The sequence below is a fragment of the Syngnathus acus genome, chromosome 6 (genome assembly GCF_901709675.1).
Source record: "Syngnathus acus chromosome 6, fSynAcu1.2, whole genome shotgun sequence".
Classification (NCBI taxonomy): Eukaryota; Metazoa; Chordata; class Actinopteri; order Syngnathiformes; family Syngnathidae; genus Syngnathus; species Syngnathus acus.
This window is the reverse complement of record NC_051092.1, coordinates 358,873-380,519: the sequence shown is the minus strand read 5'-3', so window position 1 is coordinate 380,519 and position 21,647 is coordinate 358,873. Positions and strand designations below refer to the sequence as shown.

Genomic DNA, 21,647 nt, shown 5'->3' with positions numbered 1-21,647 from the left:
AAGCCTTAAAAAATCAAATCTGAATTTCTATAAAATGTTTTTTTTGTTTCCACTGTGGTCTTAAAAAAATAAGTGCAAAACACTTTTTAATATCCATCGACTCATTTTCCTGAACTCCAAATAAGAAGTTTTGGGCAAGATTCTGAGCAGCCACACTCGCAAGTCAGTGGTCAGTCAGGGCACACAGACAAACAATGGACGTAGAAAGCAAAGCCCTCAAATAAAAACCATTTAAAACATGAGCCGGTGCCATCAATGCTTCTAAAACTCAGTCGGCCTGCGCCTGGTCTCGGCTCTGTTGCGGCCCAGTTGCAGAAGGAGGCTCCTCCTTGGAGAGCAGGTTGTTCTTGCGGAGGTGGCAGGCCTGCTGGTAAGGGGGGCTGATGGGCGGCTGGGTAGGGGGCGTGTACCGGTACGCCTTGCTGGCGTCCAGCTGCAGGAAATTTGAGCCAAGTCAAATTTGAAGGGCATTCACTGAGCATTTGTCATCAAGTGCGACTTCACCTGCAGAGGGTAGGTTCTGTCGGAATCAAAGGCGCTAAGGTCGCCGCACGCCAGGAAGGGAACAATGATGCGGTTTGGACCTTCTAACTGGTTGAAGTCTACATCTGATTAAAAAATATCGAATAAAGAACACCAGGCTTCTGTAAACCAATGTGCCATAGGAAACGATCACATTTCTCATCACAACTTGTTCAGGAATTGCACAAAAATCACGGCACATTTCCGGAACGAAAAACACTCATCGTTAGAATACGCTCATCCAATTGTGAAAAACAAACTTGACTTAATCATTATAAATGATTCATCTGCCGTTACCATAGGAGTGATCCAGCAGAGGGTTGGACATGTTGGGCACGTAACCTTCTGGAGGACAGTAGTTCTGACACACCACAAACGCTTCTGCACGCCAGCAGAAAGAACGCGTGAAACGAGAGCCAGAGAGAACTGAAGGTGCTCCTCAACGCTGATAAAGGCGCCAACGGACCTATGCTGGAGTTGCGGCTGCTGCGAGGCTTGGCGCACGTCACGCCGCTGAAAAAGATCTTGAGCTGCGAGTACAACAGCGTCACGTCTTTGCCTCGGAAGATCTGACGAGGGCGGGGGGGGGGGGGAAAATACACAAGAAAGGAAAGACACGCGTGGCATTTACGCACAGCAAAAACAGACATCGAGTTTTAACAGTAGAACACGAACCAACCTTCGCCACAAATGTTCCTCCTGGTTTAAGAACGTGGGTGGTGATGTTCAGCGCCTGAAGCTCCAAAAAAAACGACAACAGTTAAAACGACTGCCGTCCTTGTGTAAGAGCAACCGTGGCAACTCACAGCCAGGAGCAGCTGGGCCTGAATGTACTCGTCCACGTCATGGAGGCCCGTTACTACGGCGACAAAACAACAGCATGTGAGGGATGCGCATCTGGCGGGTGCGGCGCCCGAGACTCTGACCATCAGGAGCGCCGTCGCACACCACCAAGTCGGCCGGGCGGCCCCTCAAAATGGCGGACGATCTCCTCGGCCGTCGACACCTGAGACGAGAGGACGTCGCGTGATGCGCATTAGTTTCGTTAGCCTGTGCATTGTGTGCTTTCAACAGATAATCTTTGGCCGCTTCCATAAATCGATGCTATAAGAACCTGGTATGGACTTTGTTTTGGTAATTCAACTTGATTCTCACCTTGGTGATATCTCCTTGAATCTGCGTGACTCCTGGCAAAGGAGCCATAGCCTGCAGGTCCACCGCCACAATCGTCACATCTTCACCGCCCTCAGACCTTTCCCCGTGATATCTAAACAACAATAGACTTGTTTCAAATCCAGACGAATTTGAGGCTGGTCAGCGTCCTTGATCCGATGGCGCTGGACTTTAGACATCCCTTTATTTATTTTGCATCAAAGAGCAGCCCTCACTCTTGTTGAATGGATGTTGCGCGCCAAGTTTGTCTACCTGAGTTTGCGGCTAAGAACTTGACTCCAGCTGCCAGGAGCCGCGCAGAGATCCACGGCCCTGTTCACACCTGACGTCACCGCAAACAAAAAGGCACAAGCAAGGCAAAACAATGCTCATTTTCCAAATACGGCGGTTAGATGTATCATTGTGGCTCCTTCATGTACTGTTGCCCTCCAGAGATTTGCAGTCGGTCACTAACCAGTGAACAGGTTGAACTCCTCGTCGAGCTGCAGCAGTTTGAAGGCGCTCCTCGCTCTCCAGCCTTCCTCTTTGGCCAGACGGTAGTAAATGTCCCGTTTGTCTTTGGACGAGCGCCCCATCCCGACCAGCCTCCGACCAGCCTCTGACCAAGCTCCGACCAGCCTCCGACCAGCCTCCTCTGCCCAGCCTCCGACCAGCCTCCTCTGCCGGACAATATTATCATCATCAACATCATGTTAGACGACCGACCATACAAACAAACAAACTTGTCTTTCCAAAAGGGTTCGTGCGCAAACGGCTGACATTCGACTCGTTACGTGATAGCCGATGTAAAGGCATGTCGTATGGATTTTGTTTTAGTCCATTCACCGTTTTTAAATCTCCTAAGTACATCGTTTCAATTGCTTTTCAACGTCAGTTTTAGTGCCATGTGCACACAGGAGATTTGTTTGGTTGAAAACGATTAGCGATTAACATGAATGCTCGAAACGTAAAGTAGTTATAGACACGAATAATTCATTTTGACTAAACTGGTGCATGATTTTGACGATGAACGACGTATTTTCGCTTAAATTGTTATGCTAAGCTTACGGCAGAAAAGGCGATTCCGTTTGATACCCGGCCGGTAGGACCCCCTTAGAAGCTGTCCCCAAGCGCCTGTTCAAAAAGACAACGTTGCCACTCAAAACGCCCAACTCAAATAAGCACTTCAAATAAAACAAGGGAGAATTCCTGGACGGAATTAGAATGATTAAAGTGAAATCCAAATCAAATAGATTGAAAACATTTTCGAATCATCTTTTGCCTTTACTTAGATCTGCAAACGAGTTTTAATAAAGCAAATGTAATAGAAGAGTTTCCTTGTACTTTTTCTTTTTTTACATACTGAATACCAACTTTTGGTTCATTCAATGAGTAATCTGGCTCACTCCTAGTGGTTAGCACATCTGCCTCAGTCCTGCGGTTCTTGGTTCGAATCACTACTCTGGCCAGAAATGAAACATATTGATATAAAAGGTTTCATCAAGAAAAAATGTGCAACAAAAATACTTGTGGAGGCATATTTATTTGATGCATTATCACACCAAAACAAGAAATTTGAGTGGAAGTCAAGTCAAAAGATGTCCTTTACACCGTTCTATACGGCTCCTTGTGGTGCAACGGCTTTCTGATTAATATTGCCATTGTGCAATATGAATGGAGCGGAACAAACCAATTGTTTTTTCCCTCCCAGAGGGCGGCCATTTGCTGTCAACTGAAGATGACATGATGGCCGTATAGAACATATTATTGGAAACACAATTTTTTACTTGACACCCCCCCCCCCCCCTTTAAAGTGTTGTAACAATTTATCCCTTAATATGCAGCAATATGCTTCAGTAGTAAAATTATTAAAAACACAAAACCCGCCCCCCCCAAAAAACATGGCAAGAGTAAAACAAAATAAAAAAAAAACATTTTGAAAAATGTAGTGTATAAATAACGTGGAATGTTCTCTATAAATAAATGTATAGAAAATATGCTCGCACGAATATCAAATATATATCAAATATATCCAAGCGTATCATTGCATTGACTGTGCACGAGGAACTGACGATTGCTACAACGTGAAGAAGAAACAAAACAAAAAAACAACCTGAGAAGACCAGCGCCTGCCTCTTAATTTTCGATCAGACGCTTTCCTGAGATGCCGCATGGAATGTGGCGCCTCCTTTCGCTTCCTCTTCGTCCTTCTCATTGCTACTATCGCAGGTCACCCACGGGTGCAGGAGCATCTGCTCCAGGGTTGGACGCGCGCGCGGCTCCAGGCTGAGGCACCAGCCGATCAGTTGCCGGCAATCTGTCACAAGATAAGAGGAAAGGTAAGGTACCATCCAGCAGGAACTCCAAGTTTGTTGGAATTCTGGCTGCTCAGTACGACACGTCTCAAGAGACAGGAAGCGCGAAGGTCGCCGGTACCCGAGGAGACGCCGACGCCGAAGCGTAGTTGCCGACTGAGGATGTCGTCGTCGTGCTCGAAAGGGATGTCTCCGCACACCATGTCGTACAACAGTACCCCGAGAGACCACACGGCGGCAGAGCGGCCGCGGTAGCGGCGGAGACGGATCCACTCCGGGGGACTGTACACACGAGTGCCTGAACACACAATCAGCATGGAATCAATCAGAAAGCCGAGTGAGCCCGATTCAGAACGGTTTGGGACGCTGACAAAGTTTGAGGTCTTTAGAGCAGAAAATTGACCAACGACGTGGATTGGATTGGCAGCGACAGCATTGGATTTAGATTGCGCTTTTCTCAAACTCACCATCAAAGTCTGTGTAAATTCCTTCTCTGAGCAGGGCCCCCGATCCAAAGTCGATGAGTTTGATCTGGCCGGTGCGCAGGTCCACCACCAGGTTCTCATCCTTGATGTCGCGGTGGACCACGCCGCACGCGTAGCAGTGGCGCACCGCCTCTAGCACCTGGCGGAAGAAGCCGCGCGCCACCGCCTCATCCAAGGCGCCACGCTCCGTGATGTAGTCAAAGAGGTCTTGGCCCAACTCGGGGCGCTCCAAAACCATCAGCCAGCCGTCGGGGTGTTCCCGCCAGTCCAGCAGGCGCGCTACGCCGTCGAAGGCCCCGCCCACCTTCTTCAATAGCACAATCTCCAGCGGAACCACGCTACCACACTATCCAAGGGAGAATAGAAGTGGTGGTCAAATTACAGAAGAAAAAAAAAGATCACTCCAGCTGTGGCAATGACAATCATGAAATTACCATGACTGCACAAGTCAGGTTTCATTCACGAGTGAAATGATTCCAATTCCATTTTTTAATATTGTAAATGATTTTTCTCATTTTTCCTCCTTGTGCATAATTCTTTATTTTTTCATCACTTCATATTGACTTATTTTTTACTTTTGTTCTCATGTAATTGTCAGATTTGGGTATATACTATTCATTCTATTTAGTCGAATTGACCAAGATCTACTTAACGACTAATATTTAGTTTTCCTTTTCATTTCAGCTTTCATTTGAGGCAGACGTGCTAACTAGAACTTAGCGTGCCACCCAAATTTGAATTGAAAACCAACCAAACAAACAAACAACCAACTCACCAAAGAGCCCCACTCAGTCACTTTGTCTCTGGACACATGTTTCACAGCTACCTGCATTGACACAACGACAAAAAGATGTTAAAACCACAAATGGAATGCGGCTTTATCACAGCAAAAAATACATTTCAAATATATCAAGAGACATTGACAAAATATTGCTTATTTGTGAAAATGCGTACCGGAAACGTTGCCTTCAAAATCAAATGAAAACGTCCACCAGTTACAACTCTGCTTACTTCATTGTATAGCGATTGTTATTCTTGATCGGTTACTCATGTAACGTTGGTCAATTTAACATGACTGCCTGCAAGTATGTCACTCGACATGCACGTCAAAGACATGTCGATATGTTATTTGAAATGCCCCGCAGCGGATGTCGTTTCGCTGAACGCCTCCAGCCACCCCATCCTCCAGCCACCCCATCCTCCAGCCACCCCATCCTCCAGCCATCCCGTCCTCCAGCCACCCCCCCCCCCCCCTCCCACGTGCTACAGAGCAAAACAAAAGCAGCGCCTACCGGCACGCCGTCCACCACGCGGACGGCCGAGTAGACAGTCCCGAAGCCCCCGCTGCCCAGAACCGAATCCACTCGGTACACCTTCTCAAATGGAGGCACTTCTTCTTGGACTGAGAGACACAGAACAAAATCCCATCGTTAAATACATAAGCAATAACGAGCAATTATGAGCAGTTATAAACACGCTAACATGACTGAACAGGAGGGCGGCTGAAATTGGACGTTAGAATAAATAGAATTAGAAAGTTGTTTTAAGAGGAATGCTGTGGTGTTTACCTTGTTGTGCTTTGATGGGCGGCAGCTCCACGCTACTCGCGGCGGAGGACAAGCTTGAGCCCAGTTTGGTGAGCAGCATTATTCCTCTGCGGCTTATCTTTCTATGGATGGCACTATCCGAATCCCCAAGACGTGTGGCCAACGACTCCCGAGCAGCGGAAGCCTCGGTCGGTCGCCCTCACGGGCGAAATAAAAGAAAAACGCCGCGATTGGGAACATCGGCCATTTTAATAGGAGCGAGCGAGCGAGCGAGCGAGCGAGCGCGCCACTTGCCTCGCCCGCGTGGCCGGCCGGCGTTCTGGTGGAGCTGAGGAGTTTGAAATGTATGCATCGTTTTCAACTCAAGTATCCATCCGCCACATCATGCACGTAAAAGCCGTGGATCGTTCTTACATACTTAGACATACACACGGGCGTTTTCATGACGGCATGCATATACTTCACAAGAGTTTCCCGTTAACGGTGGATGTGTATAACTTTTAATTGACGAAAGACGAAGCGGACTAATTTTACGAAGTAGGATAAGCAAGCGCAGGGATATCCCGGAAACCGGGAACGCTGTTCGTCTGGACGTTTTAAAAAAAACAACAACAATACAACCGTACAAAACATTACAATCCAATCAATGCACTAACACGATGCTGTGATTCAAAGGCAATACGTATCTTCTTATGAACGTTAGCATTCCTGTTTGATCAATCACAGAAGAGACATTTGGCCATGCGAAGCCGATGAAAACCAAAACGGCATTTTATCAAACAGAACAAAAAAAAAATGAAAAGAAAGAACTTGAGTTTTGAATCACCGGCATTTCTCAAACTAAATAAGTAGTGATTTACACAAGTGAGGACTTTATTCTATACGTCAAAAAACAAAAAAAGGCAGACGTCCCTGGGTGGGCTCGAACCACCAACCTTTCGGTTAACAGCCGAACGCGCTAACCGATTGCGCCACAGAGACATGCAACGTTCGAGCCTCTCAAACATACATATATTCTGTTAGTAGCTCAAAATGCAGAATAGTGCTTTTAAAAACAATAATAAATGAGCAAGGATTGCGCCAGAGTGGGGCTTTTTGGGAACTATATTACTTATGTCACTTAACTTCTATGTCACTCAACTCAACTATTTATGTGCTGACTGTAGGTGACTATCACATCAAGTGAAAAGTTAGTTCAAATAAGAAAGGGGTCTCACACTCACCACTACATTAACGTTATGAAGCAGCGAAGCGATGGGCTACTACTATTAAATCATTACATTAATACGTATTCATGGGCAAAATATCATTAACATCAGTCTGTGATTCCGACATGTTTAGGCCAGCAGAGAAGGCCACCACTGGCTTTAAATCACGTTTTACTTAAAATTGTGAGAATAAACAAATAGATTTGATCTTTGTCACAGGCAACCGAATCAGAAAAACAAAACAAAAAAAAACACCTTGCGGATGTGACAAACTCTCATCCGACTGCGCAAACAAAAATGTTTATGGCGGGCAAAAGTCCAAGCGGCTCGTAAATCGCGGCCGATAGATAAGCAGACGGACGGCGCAAGAAGACGGACGGAAGCAGCTGACATGGAGGCCAGCAAGAACTTCTTCTTTTCGGTGCTTTTGCTCACCTCTTTGACCATCACACAGGCCCAGGAGCGTGAGTAATTGTCCTATCGATTGCTACACCGCTCAATTAAGCCATTATCATCCGGAGCCTAAAAAAAAGAAAGCTCCTCGCTTTGTCATAACACAAATGGATTGCAATCAAATCTAACTCGAGGGAGGAAAAAAGAATCATCAGGAAAAAAGGGTGAAATTGTTGGGATTCTTTTTTTGTTTACAAACCATAGTATTTCTTTTCATGCTAAAATGATTTCAAGCTACAACTGTCGGGATTTTTCCTGAATTGGGGTTTCTGACACTTTGCCTCGTCACATAATGCTCGAGTCATTTTGTTTTGATCGATTCAAATGGCAGACGGTTGGTTGATTGGTGTGGCCTTTTCAGTTTGTAGCGCTCCCGATACGGTCAACGTGCAGGAGAACAACACGGTGGGCCACCTAGTGGAGACCATCGCTGTGCTCGACGGGGTGGTGCCCTCGCTGAAGAATGCCGCCGACGTGCCCTTCATTGTGGAGGGGAACAGGCTGCTGGCCAATGCCGTTCTGGACTATGAGGTGGGCCCGGCCGGCAGATAAGCAAGCGCTCGGAGCGTCGGCTTCACTTTTTGCCTTTGCTTGCAGACGAAAAAAAGTTACGTGCTCATGGTGACGTGCAGAAGGCCCCCGGCGCAAGAGGTGAGCGTTCAACCTGCAGGTTCTTTACTAGCTGCTGGACCGCTTCGAAGCTAAACTAAAAGCGCTAACAAACGGAGCGCGCTCGTAAGCCGATGGATGGGCCGCTCCAAGCAAGCGAGCGGTGCTATAAATGTCGGCTCACGCTTTGCTTTCCCAGTATGAGCTGGTCATCGTGGTCAGAGTGCTCAATGTGAACGACAACCCGCCGGTGTTTGACATGAAGACGTACCAGATCCCAACGGCGGAGGTAAGCAAGCGCTTCGAGTGGACCGGCCGGGCGCTCCCCTTTGCAAACTAACAACCATCATTGGGCATCTCAGTTGCTGGCCGTGGGGACGGCCGTGGGCCAATTTCCGGCCGAGGACGCCGACGAGGGCACGACGCTTTACTACACGCTGACATCAGCATCCGTACGTTCCTCCTTTGGCCGATGAGCTCCGTTCCCAGCGTGAACCGGGGCTATTTTGCATTTCTTCAGGATTACTTTCGACTGGCGTCTCCCGAAAACCCACAACTGGTTATCCAGAACATCCTGGACTACGACAAAGTCCAAACGGTTCAAATGGTCTTGCAAGCTCAGGTGAGAATGCGTCACGTGATGCTTTGCTCCTCTTCCAGATTGTCATTTCTCCTGTTTCTCCAAGGACACGCCGCTGTCCGGTTCCGATGCCGAGGTCTCCTTCACCGCCACGGCCACCATTCAAGTCAACGTGGTGGACGTGGACAACAGACCGCCCTGGTTCCAGCCCTGCATCAAACACGTGGTGGCCGGCGCCGTCATCTGCCAGAACACCGGCTACACCGCCAGCGTGGACCTTAACCAAATGCAGGTGACTAACGAGCCTTCCGTCCTTTTCACGCTAAGCTACGACTTGCAAGTGGTTTTATGTCCCGTCCCTGCACCAGGCCGAAGCCTTGACACTGAAGCCGGGTCCGCTTCGCGCCATTGACGGCGACGCCGGGATCAATGAGGCCATCGTTTACTCCTTCCTGAGCGGTAAGCCACACCCTGCCTGCCCCTAAAACGGGCAAGAACTCAATCGCTGTTGTCTGTACCAGGAAACGAGGAAGGACTGTTTGACATCAACCCAAACACCGGCGACGTCAGAATGCTGAGGGCGATCGACGTGTTGGGGACCATCAGTCTGACAGTTCTGGTGAAGACTGACACAGACACACACACACGAGCTTTTGGCGAGACATTTTTTAGGACTACATGTTCAATCAAGAACGCTAAAGAACCCGACGCAAACAAGATTTGACCTTCTGAGGTTTGTTCTTCTCTGGCAGGCCGCCCAGACACCGAGTAGTTCTCAGTTTGCCACCACCAGCCTCACGCTCAGTGTTCGGGTGAAGAGCCTCCACAAACCAAAACTCCAGAGGGCCGAGTACCAGGGCGTGATCTCTTCAGCGGGCGCCATGGCGACAGACCCGACCAACAAGGACGAGCCGCTTGAAATCGTGGCCTTTGACGAGGATTACGCTAGCGTGGGGGTAAAGGCGCCACCTGGATTCCATTCCAAGTCGGCATCTGCTGAGTCGACTTGACCTTCTCGTTCCCGCCTCGCCAGGGAATCAACCCTCACATTGTCTATCGCGTCATCGGAAGCGACGACTTCTCCATCATTAACGGCTACTTGTTCATGACCAAAGACCTCCCGGAGGCTACCTTATCTCTGCAGGTGAGTTGACCCAACCCAAGCTAAGTTGGTCATTGAAGTCAACTTCAACTGAACTCACCCTGCAGGTGGAAGCGGAGGACGCGTCCAACGGGGAGAATTCAATAGCGTCGCTCTCGGTGGAGGTGAAATCAGGTAAGGAGAAAAGAAATGTCAAAGCACCGGCGGTGAAGGACTCGGGTCACACCGCTTGGCTCGAGTCAGACCTCTTTCGGACCAGGCGTACGTATTTGTTTCTGTTCTTCAAAAGTCCTGAACACGAACTGTCGTTACATTTAAATTGGGCCTGAAAACATCATTCATCTTGCCTGCAATCTCAATTCTGAAGTCCAAGCCAGCTGACATTGGGCAACACCCTGGACAATCCAGAGTATCAATCAGAGACTCAGGGGTAGACACTCTAGCCGCGGGGGTGCCTCGGGATCATCAGTCCGTAGCAGATGAGACCTTGTCCAAAAGAAGAAGACCCTAAGAAGACCCAATAGGAATCTTCTTCTTACGAACCAAGACCGTTTGAATGGTGACTCTGGAAGGACGATGACGCCCCCTCTAAGGTCCACCTGTGCTCTCCTCTCAGGTCTCACCACTACTGCTTTGCCTTTGAGCAGCACTACTGACACGGTGACCACCCCCCCAACCACAGCTCAAGAAGCAGAGTCCACCACCAACCCCACCACCGATTCCGGTACTTCCACTGGAGGCAGAACCACTGAAACGATGAAGTCCACCACCGATCCCGGTACTCCCTCGACGGGTGTCACCCCCACCAGCCAAAGTGTTACGGCGGCAACAGAATCGTCGGTGACGCCACTGAGCACCGACGGGCCCACCGGCCCTGCGGAGCCCAACACAGGTGGTCATGGATTTTGTCTCATGAGGGGCCATCCGGTTTGTGAATGCTCGTCTGGCTATGCCTGCCCTGTAATTAACCGGCAACAAGTCCAGTTTGCCTGCCTTTTGCCATAAGTCAGCGACATGAACTGGATCACTCTTTCCTCCCAAAAATGGATGGACAGATGGGTTCAGTGCGGCGCTAGCACGTTTGCTTCAGTTCCGAGGGTTGAATCTGAGCTCCGACGTGAGTTTTCGCTATGTACTGCGGCTTCCGCCCACATTTCTAAACTTGAACCCGAAAGGCTTCTTCAGTTCTGCATTTGACCCTCGCTCGTCATGTCTGGTGGGCGTGCATGAGGGGCGAGTTTGGCTGGTGACTGACTATTGCGTGACAAGCTGTCATTGGCCTGGCTGCCCGGCTGCCCGCTCCAAAACAAATGTATCGACGTTGCTCTCTTGCAGAGAAGGTGCCTATCCCGCCGAGTGGCTTTGAGCCAGGGGACATGGCGGCGCTGGGGGCGACTCTGGGCGTTCTTCTCTTCGCCTGCGTGGTAATCATCGGAGTCCTCGTCTGCCGCCTCCAGAAGGGAAAAGCCGACTGGAGGAAGATCCACGAAGCCAGCGTCTTCAGGAGCTCCGTGAGTGTGCTCCTCCCTCCCTCCCTCCCTCACTTGGGTTTGGTGTGGGAGTGTTACCGCTGGCTCCAAAGTCTGTCCTACCATTTGCGTCGATAGCTTTCGCAAGATACAAGCCGAGTGGGAGTCTTAGGCTGCCTCAGAAATGGCCTCTGAAGCCAGGAACCCTTTTGTTCTCGGTCAGCCCCTTTCACACAGAACCTGACAAAGGCTGTGCGCGCTTTTGGGATTTTGCGCTCGCAATCCTGGGTGTCCATCTCGACACCCTGGCTTTCGCTTTCCCAAACAAGCCGTGTTATCCTTGATAGTCAGTAGCCATTATCTCTGAAGCTGAGAAATTACCAATTGGACTTTGACCTTGGAGGGTGTCAGGTTGGTAGCTTTCAACCAAAGCACATTGTCATGTCTTTGTGCAATTTCCAAAGTGCAGACGTTCAACTTGGCTCCCTGGTCCCGCCTTTAGGCACCATCCATCCCACCTCAAGCGGTTCTTACGTAGAACGGCAAAAAGACGAAAGACCAGGCCAAGCCAGCTTCGATGGGCAGCGGGAAAAAGGATTTTGCCAGCCGGTTTTGTGGACTGATACGGTTTTGTCTCTCCAGCTGGGCCAAGGCTTCGGGGGTGAGAAGCAGGGCGTCCAGTACACCAACGAGGCTTTCCAGCACGATGACGACAGCGACGGCGGCGCGGGCTTCGGCGCTCCGTACGCCACGCCGTCGGAAGAGGGGCCGGCGGCGGCGGCGGCCAACTCGGCCATCGAGTCCAGCGTGAGAGCGCTGGGCACCCTCCTGGGCGACGACAACGTCAGCCAGACCAGCTCGGACAAGGAGAGGGAGGTGAAGCCCATTCTGACCAAAGAACGGCGCCAGGAGGAAGGCTACAAGGCCGTTTGGTTCAAGGAGGACATCGACCCCGACGCCAAGGAGGAAGTGGTCATCATCCCCGACAGCAGGGAAGACGACAGCGAGGATGACGACGACGGTCCCGCTAAAGCCCCAAAGGTGGGCTTCGCCGACACCGACTTGGACAGCGGACTGGGAGTGAAGATGGAGGATCCAGGGGAGGGCTCGGAAGGTGACGACGTTCTGAACGTCGATCTTTGAGGAGGGCAATAAAAGCTGATGATTTATCAGAAATGAACGAACCGCGCCTGAAAGTGCAATCAGTCAACTCCTTTTAAGAGCTGCCAGGTGGAATGATAGGGTTCAAAAATGCACAGCGTAATCAAGTTCTTGTTTGTTTTGCTGCGTCACGTGAGGCTACCAACAATCATTGTTAGATAGGCAAAGATCACATTTCTACTGTCGTTCATGTAAATAGAAGTTCCCTCACATTTATCCAAGGACCGGGAATGGATTGTTGTTGACAAATTATGGAAAATAAACACCAGCCATCTATAAACTGAACCTTCACATTTGGGCACATTTGTATTTGAGACCTGGAAAATCTTTTCTCATCTTCTTTACCTGCCAGTTGATTTGTGGTTGAAATAAACTGCCCCAGTAGCTAATGATTCAGACTCATGTATAAATATCACACCACTGATTTTTGGCGGAATTTAATACGAGCGGCAACAGATTGAAAATAAACATGATGCACGTACGTCATTTTGTTCCCTTCAAATGGCTTCGTTTTCATCCATTTGAAGCTGGAAGTAGCGCCAACAATCTCTTAGCTCATGGTGGGCGAGTCTTTATGTTGAAGAAGCGTCAGGAGCAACTCCAAAAAGTGCCAGCGAGCCAAATGAGAAGCTCACGGCTGAATTTGAGCTGATACATATATCGCTCATGGCAAACAACATTTTTTCTTTTCCTTGGACCGAGGCGCGTGCGTCACTGGCCAATGTGACAATTTCCAAGTCCAGTTGACCAAGTGGCAACCAAATACAGCACCACAAAATAAAAAACAGGAGCCAGCCAGCCAGCCAGCCAAGCCAAGAGATTAAAAGATCCAGTGTCAAATCGACATCTCATTTCGAGAAAGGTCAAAAAACATGCCCGAAATATAACATTGAAAAGATCCAGTGTAAAAATCTAAATAGACATCTCATTTCAACGACGATAAAGCAAGACCTCTCGCCTTGTCGCTTTGCCGACCGACGTCAAGCGTGTCGCTTGGCAGCACAGAGAAAGAAAAAAGAAGAAGAAGCGTCCCTACATCTGCGCGCCGGCGCCGGCCGTCTCCACGGCGAGCTTGCGCTGGGCTGAGATGACGTCGAAGACTTCGTCTCGATTGCTCATGGCCCCGAACACCATCGGCTGAGCCAAAGGAAATTTCAAGCTTTTTGGACATTGAAATGATATGCAATGCAACTCTGCTTTCCTCACCTTCTGAGTGGACGGCGTCGCTATGGAGATGCCCATCCCGAAGCCCGGCAACATGGACAACACTTTGTACTGCCAGAAGGTGCATTGGAAAAAGAAAAGACCAAATCAAGAACTTCTCTCCTGAGAAGAGAAAAGGTCAAAGCCAGCACCTACCTTCTGGATGTCCATGACGTCCACCAGTTTGATGACTTTGTCCCTCTTGGATGAAGACGAGCGGGTACACTCAAAGCACAAGTAGCTGATGGGGAAGAAGAAGAAGAAGAAGAAGAAAAGAAAAACAAAGCTCTCAGACCACAAGTGCGCTAAAAGGATTGACCTTTGTTCGCTTGAAATGCCGGCGGGCCACCTTACTTGTCAGTGACAAAGAGGACGCCGTTGCGGATGTAGTCTGCAGGCGTCTTCTTGTTGCGGTTGATGAGGCAGCAGCGCCAACCGCTCTCGCACACTGCACCACAGCCACCATTAGCCCAGACGCCTGCCATGCCGCCAGGGCGGGCGCGGTTTGTTCACTTCACCTGCTAGGGGGCGCTCACTCTCGGGGAGGTTGAAGACCTCGTGGAAAGCTCCTCGCTTGGTGCTGTAGGAGCGACTGGCTCCGCCGCCGCCGCCATCGTCGCCACCGGCGGGAACCTGAACAAGGCGAGCGTCACCGCATCAAATTCAAGAAAATGGACTGGCAGAAGCGGAAGCGGCACCGACCCGTCTGCCGGACGCAGGGGCGCCTCGCTCCCGCATCTGGACGTCGGTGGGCAGGCGGCTCCACACGATGTGCGCCGTGTCGTAGCGCTCACGCAATTTGGGGCAACTCTTGAAGATGAAGTTGATGATGAAGAACTTGACGCCCACGAAAACACCTGAGGGCAACAAGCACGAGAGCCATTGTTGCGGTCCGGTGGTGTGTGTGTGTGTGTGTGTTGTGCGTGCGTGTTGTGTGGACCGCTACGGTACCAATGATGAATCCAAGCAGCTTGTAAGGCAGCAGGCACGAGGCGACGAAGGACACCCAGAGAGCCACATACAGCTTTTTGGTCAACTCAGGCTCCACCCACATGAAGAGACTACACACAAAGGCTCATTGAAGTCCAGCCGCAGCCGAATGGAAGAATGGCCCTCGTTGGAAAACTTACTTCTTTATCTTCTCCAGAATGTCGGCCATCTTGCCAAAGATATTCTGTCCGGGAGGAGATCAAAACGAAATGTCAAACGCCAAAACAGCAGCGGCAGCACCGCCTACGTCGGCTCACCTGAGCTCTCTGGGCCACGTGCAGAACCAGCTGGAACTTCTCCGACACGGTCAAGTCTTCTCTGGGAGGCTCCTGTCAACATATTCAGACCTGTCAATCATCTTGTCAGCCCCTCAGACCCCCCATTCTTACCACAGGCTCCGAGACTTCCGGAACGATGCTCCACTGGATCCTCCAGCCCCTGAGAGAGCGGAGTTAGCTCATGAATGCCATTGCGGTGGGCGGGGTTCACCTGGCAATGAGGTAGTTCAAAGAGAGCCGCAGCACAGCCAGGAAGAGAAACATGGAGATGGTCCAGCCCCGCCATGTAGCGTACATGTAGATCTGTCACACACATGACTTCACATTAGCATTTGGCAGTTAGCGTATAGCCTCTAGCCAACAGCGTCATTCTTATGTCAAGCCGTTGGCAGTTAGCATTCAATTACTTTCTTACTTCGATTCTCTAGTTCCTAGCAGTTAGCCTCTAAGCGATTTAGCAGCAAATGTTGGACAGCGTCCAGTTAGCATCTAGCCTCCGGAAGCTACTAAATGGTAACTAGCATTACATATTTAACAGCTAGAGTGGAATTGTACGTGTTTATTTAGTGTCCAGTTCGAGAAAGTGCTTTCCAATGCATAGCAACATTAGTGATTTAGCAAGTGCAAACTTTGGACAGTTAGCATCCAGTTAGCAGTGACCCTCACAATGAAGGCGATGGCCGTGGTGTAAACGGAATGCCAGGTGGACAAGGCCGAGAGGTCCCGCGTGAAGCTGGTGATGGGCCTCAGTCCTCTCTCTGCACAACACAAACATATTCTCAACAAGCAGGAAATGGATCCTTTTGGATAGATCTCTCATGGAGCGCTATGAACGTTTGGATCCGTGACGTTTGACCAAAGTGGGGCCTCAAATTCACTTTTTGTCCACTTTTCTTGCCTTCAGTCGTCCACATTGGCAGCTGGCCTTCTTCACACTACCATTGTCCGATTCTTTGGCAAGCCGCTCTGGGATCAACACTCTGACTTGAGTTGTTGCAACACTAAGCACAAAGTTTGCATGAAAAGGAAAAGTGACTCACTGGCCCGCCTCATGTTTTCCGTCAGCCTGCGAAGGAGTAAAAGGGACGTGATTTCGAAGCAACGTGAAGATGAAAGGTGAACGACTCGTGAGGACGACAGCGACGACGTCGCACCTCCTGGCGCTGAGCGGCTCGTCCGGCTCGGGCGCCTCCTCCTGCGGCTGCACGTGGAAGTCATCAAAGTCCACACCCAAGTGGTTGAAAAGCAATCTTTGGAAGCGGCTGTAGGTGTCCTCTTTTCCCGGTGGGGTGATGTCGCGAGGGGGCGGAGCTTTTGGAGTGATAGACGACGACGACGGCTCATCAAGTCTGTCGGTGATGGGCGAAGAAAAATTCAGCCCTGGAAAATAACTTGGTGAGGCAACATGAAGCCATGACCTGACCTGACCTGACATTGATGACATCATTGAGCTTTTCTTCAAGTTCCATGTTCCTGCAGCGTTCTCGCTCCAGCTCTTGTTGCAGCATTTCCACGCCGGTTTCTTCTTCTCGGAGTTTCCTCAGCTCCTCCTCTGGAAGGTGACGTGATCAGAGTCACTCACCGAAGCAAAAACACGAAACAAAATGAAATGCGCAACTCACGTAGGAAATGTTTCTCTAACAAGGTGATCTCCAGGTGTCCTTTCACCTCATTCAGATCCGTTTTGGATTCATCTCCAGATGTAGAAAGGGATCCAGAAACAACCTGTACAAAGAGAGGAACATGTCAAGTCAAACAACAGAACAAAATGACGACAATTATTAACAGCACGATTAAAAATGATCAAAAAGCACAGATCCACACCCCAGAACCTTTGGTTAGTTTTGGATAGATCGATTTCTTTTTTTTTTTTTCTTTTTTTAATAAACAGCATTCTTTTTCACGTTTTTCCGAAACAGAAATAATAAAAAGGTTCAACATTTGTAGGGATTGGATAAGAAAAATCACTCAAAGCATTATTAAACTAATTAGAGAGAAAGGTATCTTAAATATGAAAATCTACTTTAAAACCGTCCATATTTTCTCATTTAAAAAGTGGATTGAAAAACCAGTTTGGAGATGTCCGGTCTTTTTTGTTGGATAACAACATAAAGACATTTGATTTGGTGCCACAGGGTTGACACTCCTGCAACTTCCATTGACCCTTCCATTGACGTTAGCATGACTGCGTGACTTCTGGATCCCATTCGGCACCTCCTCGCTGCATTCCACGTCCGACGTGTTGGGCGACTCTGACTGGTCCATCAAATCATCCCGCCTGTGGCTCCAATTCCGGATCCGGTCCAGACGCCTCCGCATGGTTGAGCCTTATGGAACACACCCCAGCCCGGCCTGGCCCGGCCCGGCCAGCCCGCCCGCCGCTCGCTGTCTACCAGGACACCACTGACGTGGAGTGCTGCAGAGGACAGTAAAAAATATTGAACTTGCATAAAAAGTCATAGTCGTGGCGCTAAATGTCAGGTTTGCTCCACAAGGTTCTTTACTTGATCCTCTTCTATCTGCATACATCATCAGTTGTGACCGTTGAACCTCTACTATAGACTTGTTAGCCTCTGTTTGAGGAAGGCTTGGATATCGAATGCGCTGCTTGTTGGCTTTGCGGGATGTGGCCACAAAAGTGTGTGCGGTCACAGCGTGACACAGTTTGCAGCTGATGTGGCATACACAGTAGTTGCCAAAATGCAGAACAACAGGGCAGGAGAAACCAGTGCCGGCTCCACGCAGGGGCAAGAGGGGGCGTTGCCCCCTCAAACAGATGTCCTGCCCCCTCGAATCAAACTTTTAGAAGTGAAAAATCTCTTCTCTCATGTCGGTGCAGTGTGTGTCCTCCCTCCCTCACACAGCCTGCTGTCAGGACTCCGCGCCCGCCCCTCCGTAAACATCCAATCACTGTGAGTATGCAAATGAGGCAAGACGCAGCCAGAGAGTGTCAAGTTACAGTCAGCGCGGTAGGAGTTGGAAGAAGCAGTAAAAACTCCACCAAACTCGTCGTAGTGACCCGCGCGCGATATAACTAATGATTAACGACAACTCAAATAATAGTTAATATAACATTCATATTATATGTTCTCCCCCCTGAGAGATTGCCACCTAGTGTTGTTAGTCACCTATATGTTGAACAGAGGGTGTGTTTTACCGAAGTCAAATTCCTTGTTTGGCACGCTCAAACGTGGCGAATAAAAACTCTTGAATCTTATTGTGGTCAGGGGGTTTGCGTGCCTCAGTGACCCTAAGAGCAATACCAGCAGAAGCTTTCATCTTCAGGTGGGACACCCAAGCTGGACAGGTCTTAGTGTAGAGGCCTGACAGAGTGCAATCCACTTCTCCAGGTTGAGATCTGGACACACAGCTAACAACTGCCGTGAAGAAAACACTAACAGTGTTAAAAATGGGGGGGGAAAAAAAGAACATGCCCCCTTCACGTTTCTGACTGCCCCCTCTTATGTGCACTCCTAGAACCGGCCCTGGGAGAAACGCTCCCGGAATTTGCAACATTCATACTTAAGTGTGGTCCCTTGCCGGCCGAACTTTTTTCAATTTTCAACCTACCTGACTTTTCTCTCCCGGACAGTGTCACTCAAAACCTGCCTTTGTTTGTGACCGCTGAAGGTGCCAGCCAGCCAGCCAATCACGTTGGAGCTCGCTGAGATTGGACACACCTGAACTGAAGAATGTTGCACAAAAGCGAACAAGTTGTCTCGGCAAAGCAAACTTGTTGGAAAGCTCAGCAGCAGTGTTCAGACGAGGCTCCAAGCCGACCAGCACGTTCTCGAATCGGCAATTCCTTTGTCCGAGGCGGTTAATCAGTTGGGGGAAAAGTTCAGCGTCGAAAAGAAAAACTCCTGTTTGACAAGTTGAGGTCGTCCGTCAGTCGTCAACCATCTCGTAGGCGTGGCTACGTTCTTGGGTGACGTCACCATGCAACGCTCCCAAAGAACTCGTATTTATTTTCTTTTTCTTTTTTTCCCGTGGAATGAGACTTGATTAGCAATGCATTTAAAAAATAAAATGTAGATGAGTAATGACTACATGTGTTTTTATTGTTAGACAATAGGTGGCGGTAATGAATCCCTATGTGATTGTCATGCACCAATCACAAGAAAGAAGACGACGAGGTGGCAAGGAAAGGCGGAAGTCAACTTTTATGTTTGCGGAGCAACTTTTTCCGTCAGTTTTCTTATTTTCTGCCCAAGTTGGTGTTATCAAAAGTAAGGGGGTGACATTTTTTTAAATTGTCATTTTTAAACCTGCCAGTCTGCGGGGAGGCGGAGATGGTCTCCACCATCGCGAACGTTGACGTGATGCAGGTAAGAAACAAACAAAAACACTGAGATGACTGGACAACTACGTCTGGGGGAAAACGCTATATATATTATTATATAAGTTATCAGGCATGCATTTATACAATAAGTCGGCGTTAATTTTAGTCATCGTGTTGCATTGATAAATGATCAATAAAACAATTGGGGGCGGGGGGGACGAAAAAGATAACAGAGGGACATCTCAGGTGGGACGCTTTGGAGACCAAGTTAGAGAAGTGACATTGAGATGGCTCGGTCGGACATGTGCTGAGGAGGAATTTGGGGAACATCGGATGCTGAGGATGGAGCCACCAGGCAGGGGGAGAAGAGGGAGGCCAGAGGATGTTTATGGATGTGGTCAGGGAGGACAAGGAAGAATGTATTCATGACATTCCGATTAGGTTCGAAGTGAACGTTCCAATTGACGAAGGATCCAACCGATTGTAACCGAGGTGGCTATGCTTTCTTTTTGAATCTCCTCAATATGTCGTTTGCAGAAAGATGCTGAGAAAGCGCTGGTGGTGGCTATCTCGTGCTCGGCCGTGTTGGAGGACGCAGATGACGGCGACGTGTACGCTGTGGGCGCAGCTTTCGCGCTGCTGCAGGTACGGGAACAAACAACCGCAGGAGTTCAACGTTTACAGGCTGCAAAAGATGGAGTCATAGTTTGTCCATTCAAAACAAATGCGTTTAGGCGCTGAAGAGCGTGAATCGGCATCTCGTGGCAGCGAATCCTGACGAGTCGTTGCTTTTCGACGTGCTTCTCGTCACCACCGACGAACGGCGGCGGCGGCAGAGCGCTCGCATAGTCAGCAGCACCAAACATTACGGTTGGAATTGTTGCCTGTGGAAGTCATTGCAATAAAAAAAGCGCCATCATTGACCTTGCTGATGATGATTGTTGTTGTTGTCGTTGTTGTTGGACGCGTCGCAGGTCTGGAAGTGAGCCGCTTCTGCTTTTCGGGCCAGGAGGACTTTGTGGAATGTTTACTGGAAAATCAAGCCCAGCTCTTCCTTTCCACGGAGCCCGAGGAGGTGGCGCTGGCCTCGCAGAGAGGTGCGTTGTCCCGCCACCACACAAAGCACATTTTGTTCAAATTGGATTTTTTGGAAAACTCTGACCTTTGTCGTGTTTTCAATTCATGAACGGCATACTCAAAACGGAATTCGAAAATATATCGCACGATAAGTCCAAAAGAATATGACAAAGCTTTTGAAGGCTCATGACGCGGTTGCTGGCGACCGTTGGTCTCGTCTCGCAGGCGTTCTGTCGGCGCTGTTGGGCCATCAGACTTGGTCCGGCCCATCGGAGCAACTCAGAGTTTTGTTGTGCGGTGACGACGTCGCCACGTTCACGCCAGCGACGCAGGTACCGACCGACGTGCTACGTCGTCGTCTCTTTAAAATGATATTCCGAAATGATTCATTAGCCAATCATATCTGGATTCACTTGATGGAATCATTTACCTCCCTCCATTAGCGCTTCTGGTCGCAGCTGGGTGCCCTGCGCGGGCGCTTCGGTGTGCTGGACAGTCCCGTCAGCGTTTTGGTGATGACGGCGCACGGCGGGCGCCAACACTTTGGCGGCATCCTGGCGGGACTCCGCTCCCGTGGCCTGAAGGCCGACGAGGCCCACTGCCTTGCCGGCGCCCCCCGCGGACCCATCCTGGAAGTGCTCAGGCCGCACTTCCTGCTTGGTGATTTGGCGCGGTTGCCATGACGCCGCAGTGCCTTCAAAGGACGGCGGACACGAGGATGTTTCCGAACGTGCCGCTTGCACGAATGCTGGGCTGCTGATTGCCTTCAATGAAAAGCGGCGTGCTACTGGTGCTCTGCTGTAATAAAGTCCAAAGAATTGGACTACTTTGTCGTGAAAAACTCCAAATGTAGAATATATGTAGAGTGGAAAAATCAAATAAAAAGTTGATTTCGCCTCATGTTGCTTTTATGCCAAAACAAAACGACTCCAGTTTCATGTTGACGAATGGCCGTGGAGAAGACAGTAGGAGACACAACTGCTTTGCTTGTGACTTCACCAAAGCGTGCGGCAAAGCCGATAGTTATTTGGCAACAACTCCCAGTCCGAATGGATGACCATTACACGCTGCGCTGCCACAATTGAGCTGGTTTTCCTTTTCGACGCCTTGCTTTTCCTTCCAACGGCTCCGCTCTGCAGTGCCAGACCCTAATGAAGTTTCCGAAAATGGATTTTGAAAACTGTCGCGAATCTCAGTCGACGTTTACAAATTTC

The 21,647-nt window shown here is 49.5% G+C and overlaps 5 protein-coding genes and 1 non-coding gene across 7 annotated transcripts; 2 read left to right on the top strand and 4 right to left on the bottom strand.

The window, feature by feature from the left end:
- Positions 1-69: 69 nt before the first annotated feature.
- Positions 70-2,332, bottom strand: ftsj1 (FtsJ RNA 2'-O-methyltransferase 1). The gene is given in 11 exon segments (XM_037253922.1): positions 70-433; positions 505-608; positions 820-903; positions 989-1,091; positions 1,202-1,255; positions 1,329-1,381; positions 1,449-1,491; positions 1,493-1,528; positions 1,678-1,789; positions 1,948-2,017; positions 2,150-2,332. Coding segments are annotated over 11 exon segments (945 nt in total). The 5' UTR covers positions 2,271-2,332; the 3' UTR covers positions 70-268.
- Positions 2,333-3,198: 866 nt separating this feature from the next.
- On the bottom strand, positions 3,199-6,522 carry LOC119124201 (serine/threonine-protein kinase pim-3-like). Its single transcript, XM_037253921.1, has 6 exons — positions 6,043-6,522; positions 5,767-5,876; positions 5,250-5,300; positions 4,457-4,820; positions 4,111-4,287; positions 3,199-3,991 (listed from the first exon to the last, which is right to left on the bottom strand). Exons 1-6 carry the CDS (start codon positions 6,119-6,121, stop codon positions 3,822-3,824), a joined length of 951 nt encoding a protein of 316 aa, XP_037109816.1. The 5' UTR covers positions 6,122-6,522; the 3' UTR covers positions 3,199-3,821.
- Positions 6,523-6,928: 406 nt separating this feature from the next.
- Positions 6,929-7,002, bottom strand: trnan-guu. The gene has a single exon. It is a non-coding gene; the product is annotated as a tRNA-Asn (tRNA).
- Positions 7,003-7,351: 349 nt separating this feature from the next.
- LOC119124168 (cadherin-related family member 5-like) lies at positions 7,352-12,866 on the top strand. 2 transcript variants are annotated; one of them, XM_037253855.1, is made up of 15 exons: positions 7,352-7,693; positions 8,044-8,213; positions 8,280-8,333; positions 8,491-8,580; positions 8,654-8,743; positions 8,812-8,913; positions 8,978-9,163; positions 9,240-9,330; positions 9,393-9,490; positions 9,624-9,827; positions 9,905-10,015; positions 10,081-10,147; positions 10,590-10,865; positions 11,309-11,484; positions 12,085-12,866. In XM_037253855.1, the coding sequence occupies exons 1-15, from the start codon at positions 7,621-7,623 to the stop codon at positions 12,583-12,585; spliced, it is 2,289 nt and encodes a 762-aa protein (XP_037109750.1). In that variant the 5' UTR covers positions 7,352-7,620; the 3' UTR covers positions 12,586-12,866. The 2 variants fall into 2 exon arrangements, with proteins under 2 accessions (XP_037109750.1, XP_037109752.1); XM_037253857.1 differs by lacking the exon at positions 10,590-10,865.
- A 729-nt stretch (positions 12,867-13,595) lies between these two features.
- On the bottom strand, positions 13,596-19,006 carry LOC119124178 (GRAM domain-containing protein 4-like). Its single transcript, XM_037253873.1, has 18 exons — positions 18,645-19,006; positions 17,289-17,477; positions 16,697-16,799; positions 16,503-16,626; positions 16,229-16,423; positions 16,115-16,140; positions 15,741-15,832; positions 15,286-15,377; positions 15,186-15,234; positions 15,054-15,125; positions 14,937-14,980; positions 14,758-14,867; positions 14,509-14,663; positions 14,325-14,439; positions 14,161-14,254; positions 13,963-14,047; positions 13,810-13,878; positions 13,596-13,740 (listed from the first exon to the last, which is right to left on the bottom strand). Exons 2-18 carry the CDS (start codon positions 17,391-17,393, stop codon positions 13,636-13,638), a joined length of 1,635 nt encoding a protein of 544 aa, XP_037109768.1. The 5' UTR covers positions 17,394-17,477; positions 18,645-19,006; the 3' UTR covers positions 13,596-13,635.
- Positions 19,007-19,130: 124 nt separating this feature from the next.
- Positions 19,131-21,266, top strand: LOC119124204 (cytosolic 5'-nucleotidase 1B-like). Its single transcript, XM_037253925.1, has 7 exons — positions 19,131-19,262; positions 19,350-19,402; positions 19,894-20,001; positions 20,091-20,226; positions 20,331-20,453; positions 20,659-20,765; positions 20,877-21,266. Exons 2-7 carry the CDS (start codon positions 19,367-19,369, stop codon positions 21,114-21,116), a joined length of 750 nt encoding a protein of 249 aa, XP_037109820.1. The 5' UTR covers positions 19,131-19,262; positions 19,350-19,366; the 3' UTR covers positions 21,117-21,266.
- Positions 21,267-21,647: the final 381 nt, after the last annotated feature.

Excerpts from the sequence above, each read along its gene's own strand:
- LOC119124178 (XM_037253873.1), bottom strand. The coding sequence starts at position 17,393 with ATGCGGAGGCGTCTGGACCGGATCCGGAATTGGAGCCACAGGCGGGAT. Across the intron at positions 16,141-16,228 it reads GAGCCGCTCAGCGCCAGGAG|GCTGACGGAAAACATGAGGC; the intron begins GTGCGACGTCGT and ends ACTCCTTCGCAG. Across the intron at positions 13,741-13,809 it reads CGACGCCGTCCACTCAGAAG|CCGATGGTGTTCGGGGCCAT; the intron begins GTGAGGAAAGCA and ends CCTTTGGCTCAG.
- LOC119124201 (XM_037253921.1), bottom strand. The coding sequence starts at position 6,121 with ATGCTGCTCACCAAACTGGGCTCAAGCTTGTCCTCCGCCGCGAGTAGC. Across the intron at positions 4,821-5,249 it reads TGACTGAGTGGGGCTCTTTG|TGTGGTAGCGTGGTTCCGCT; the intron begins GTGAGTTGGTTG and ends TCCCTTGGATAG. Across the intron at positions 3,992-4,110 it reads CGGCGTCGGCGTCTCCTCGG|ATTGCCGGCAACTGATCGGC; the intron begins GTACCGGCGACC and ends ATCTTGTGACAG.
- LOC119124168 (XM_037253855.1), top strand. The coding sequence starts at position 7,621 with ATGGAGGCCAGCAAGAACTTCTTCTTTTCGGTGCTTTTGCTCACCTCT. Across the intron at positions 10,016-10,080 it reads AGGCTACCTTATCTCTGCAG|GTGGAAGCGGAGGACGCGTC; the intron begins GTGAGTTGACCC and ends CTCACCCTGCAG. Across the intron at positions 10,866-11,308 it reads CCCTGCGGAGCCCAACACAG|AGAAGGTGCCTATCCCGCCG; the intron begins GTGGTCATGGAT and ends GCTCTCTTGCAG.
- LOC119124204 (XM_037253925.1), top strand. The coding sequence starts at position 19,367 with ATGGTCTCCACCATCGCGAACGTTGACGTGATGCAG. Across the intron at positions 19,403-19,893 it reads CGAACGTTGACGTGATGCAG|AAAGATGCTGAGAAAGCGCT; the intron begins GTAAGAAACAAA and ends TGTCGTTTGCAG. Across the intron at positions 20,227-20,330 it reads CAGCAGCACCAAACATTACG|GTCTGGAAGTGAGCCGCTTC; the intron begins GTTGGAATTGTT and ends GACGCGTCGCAG.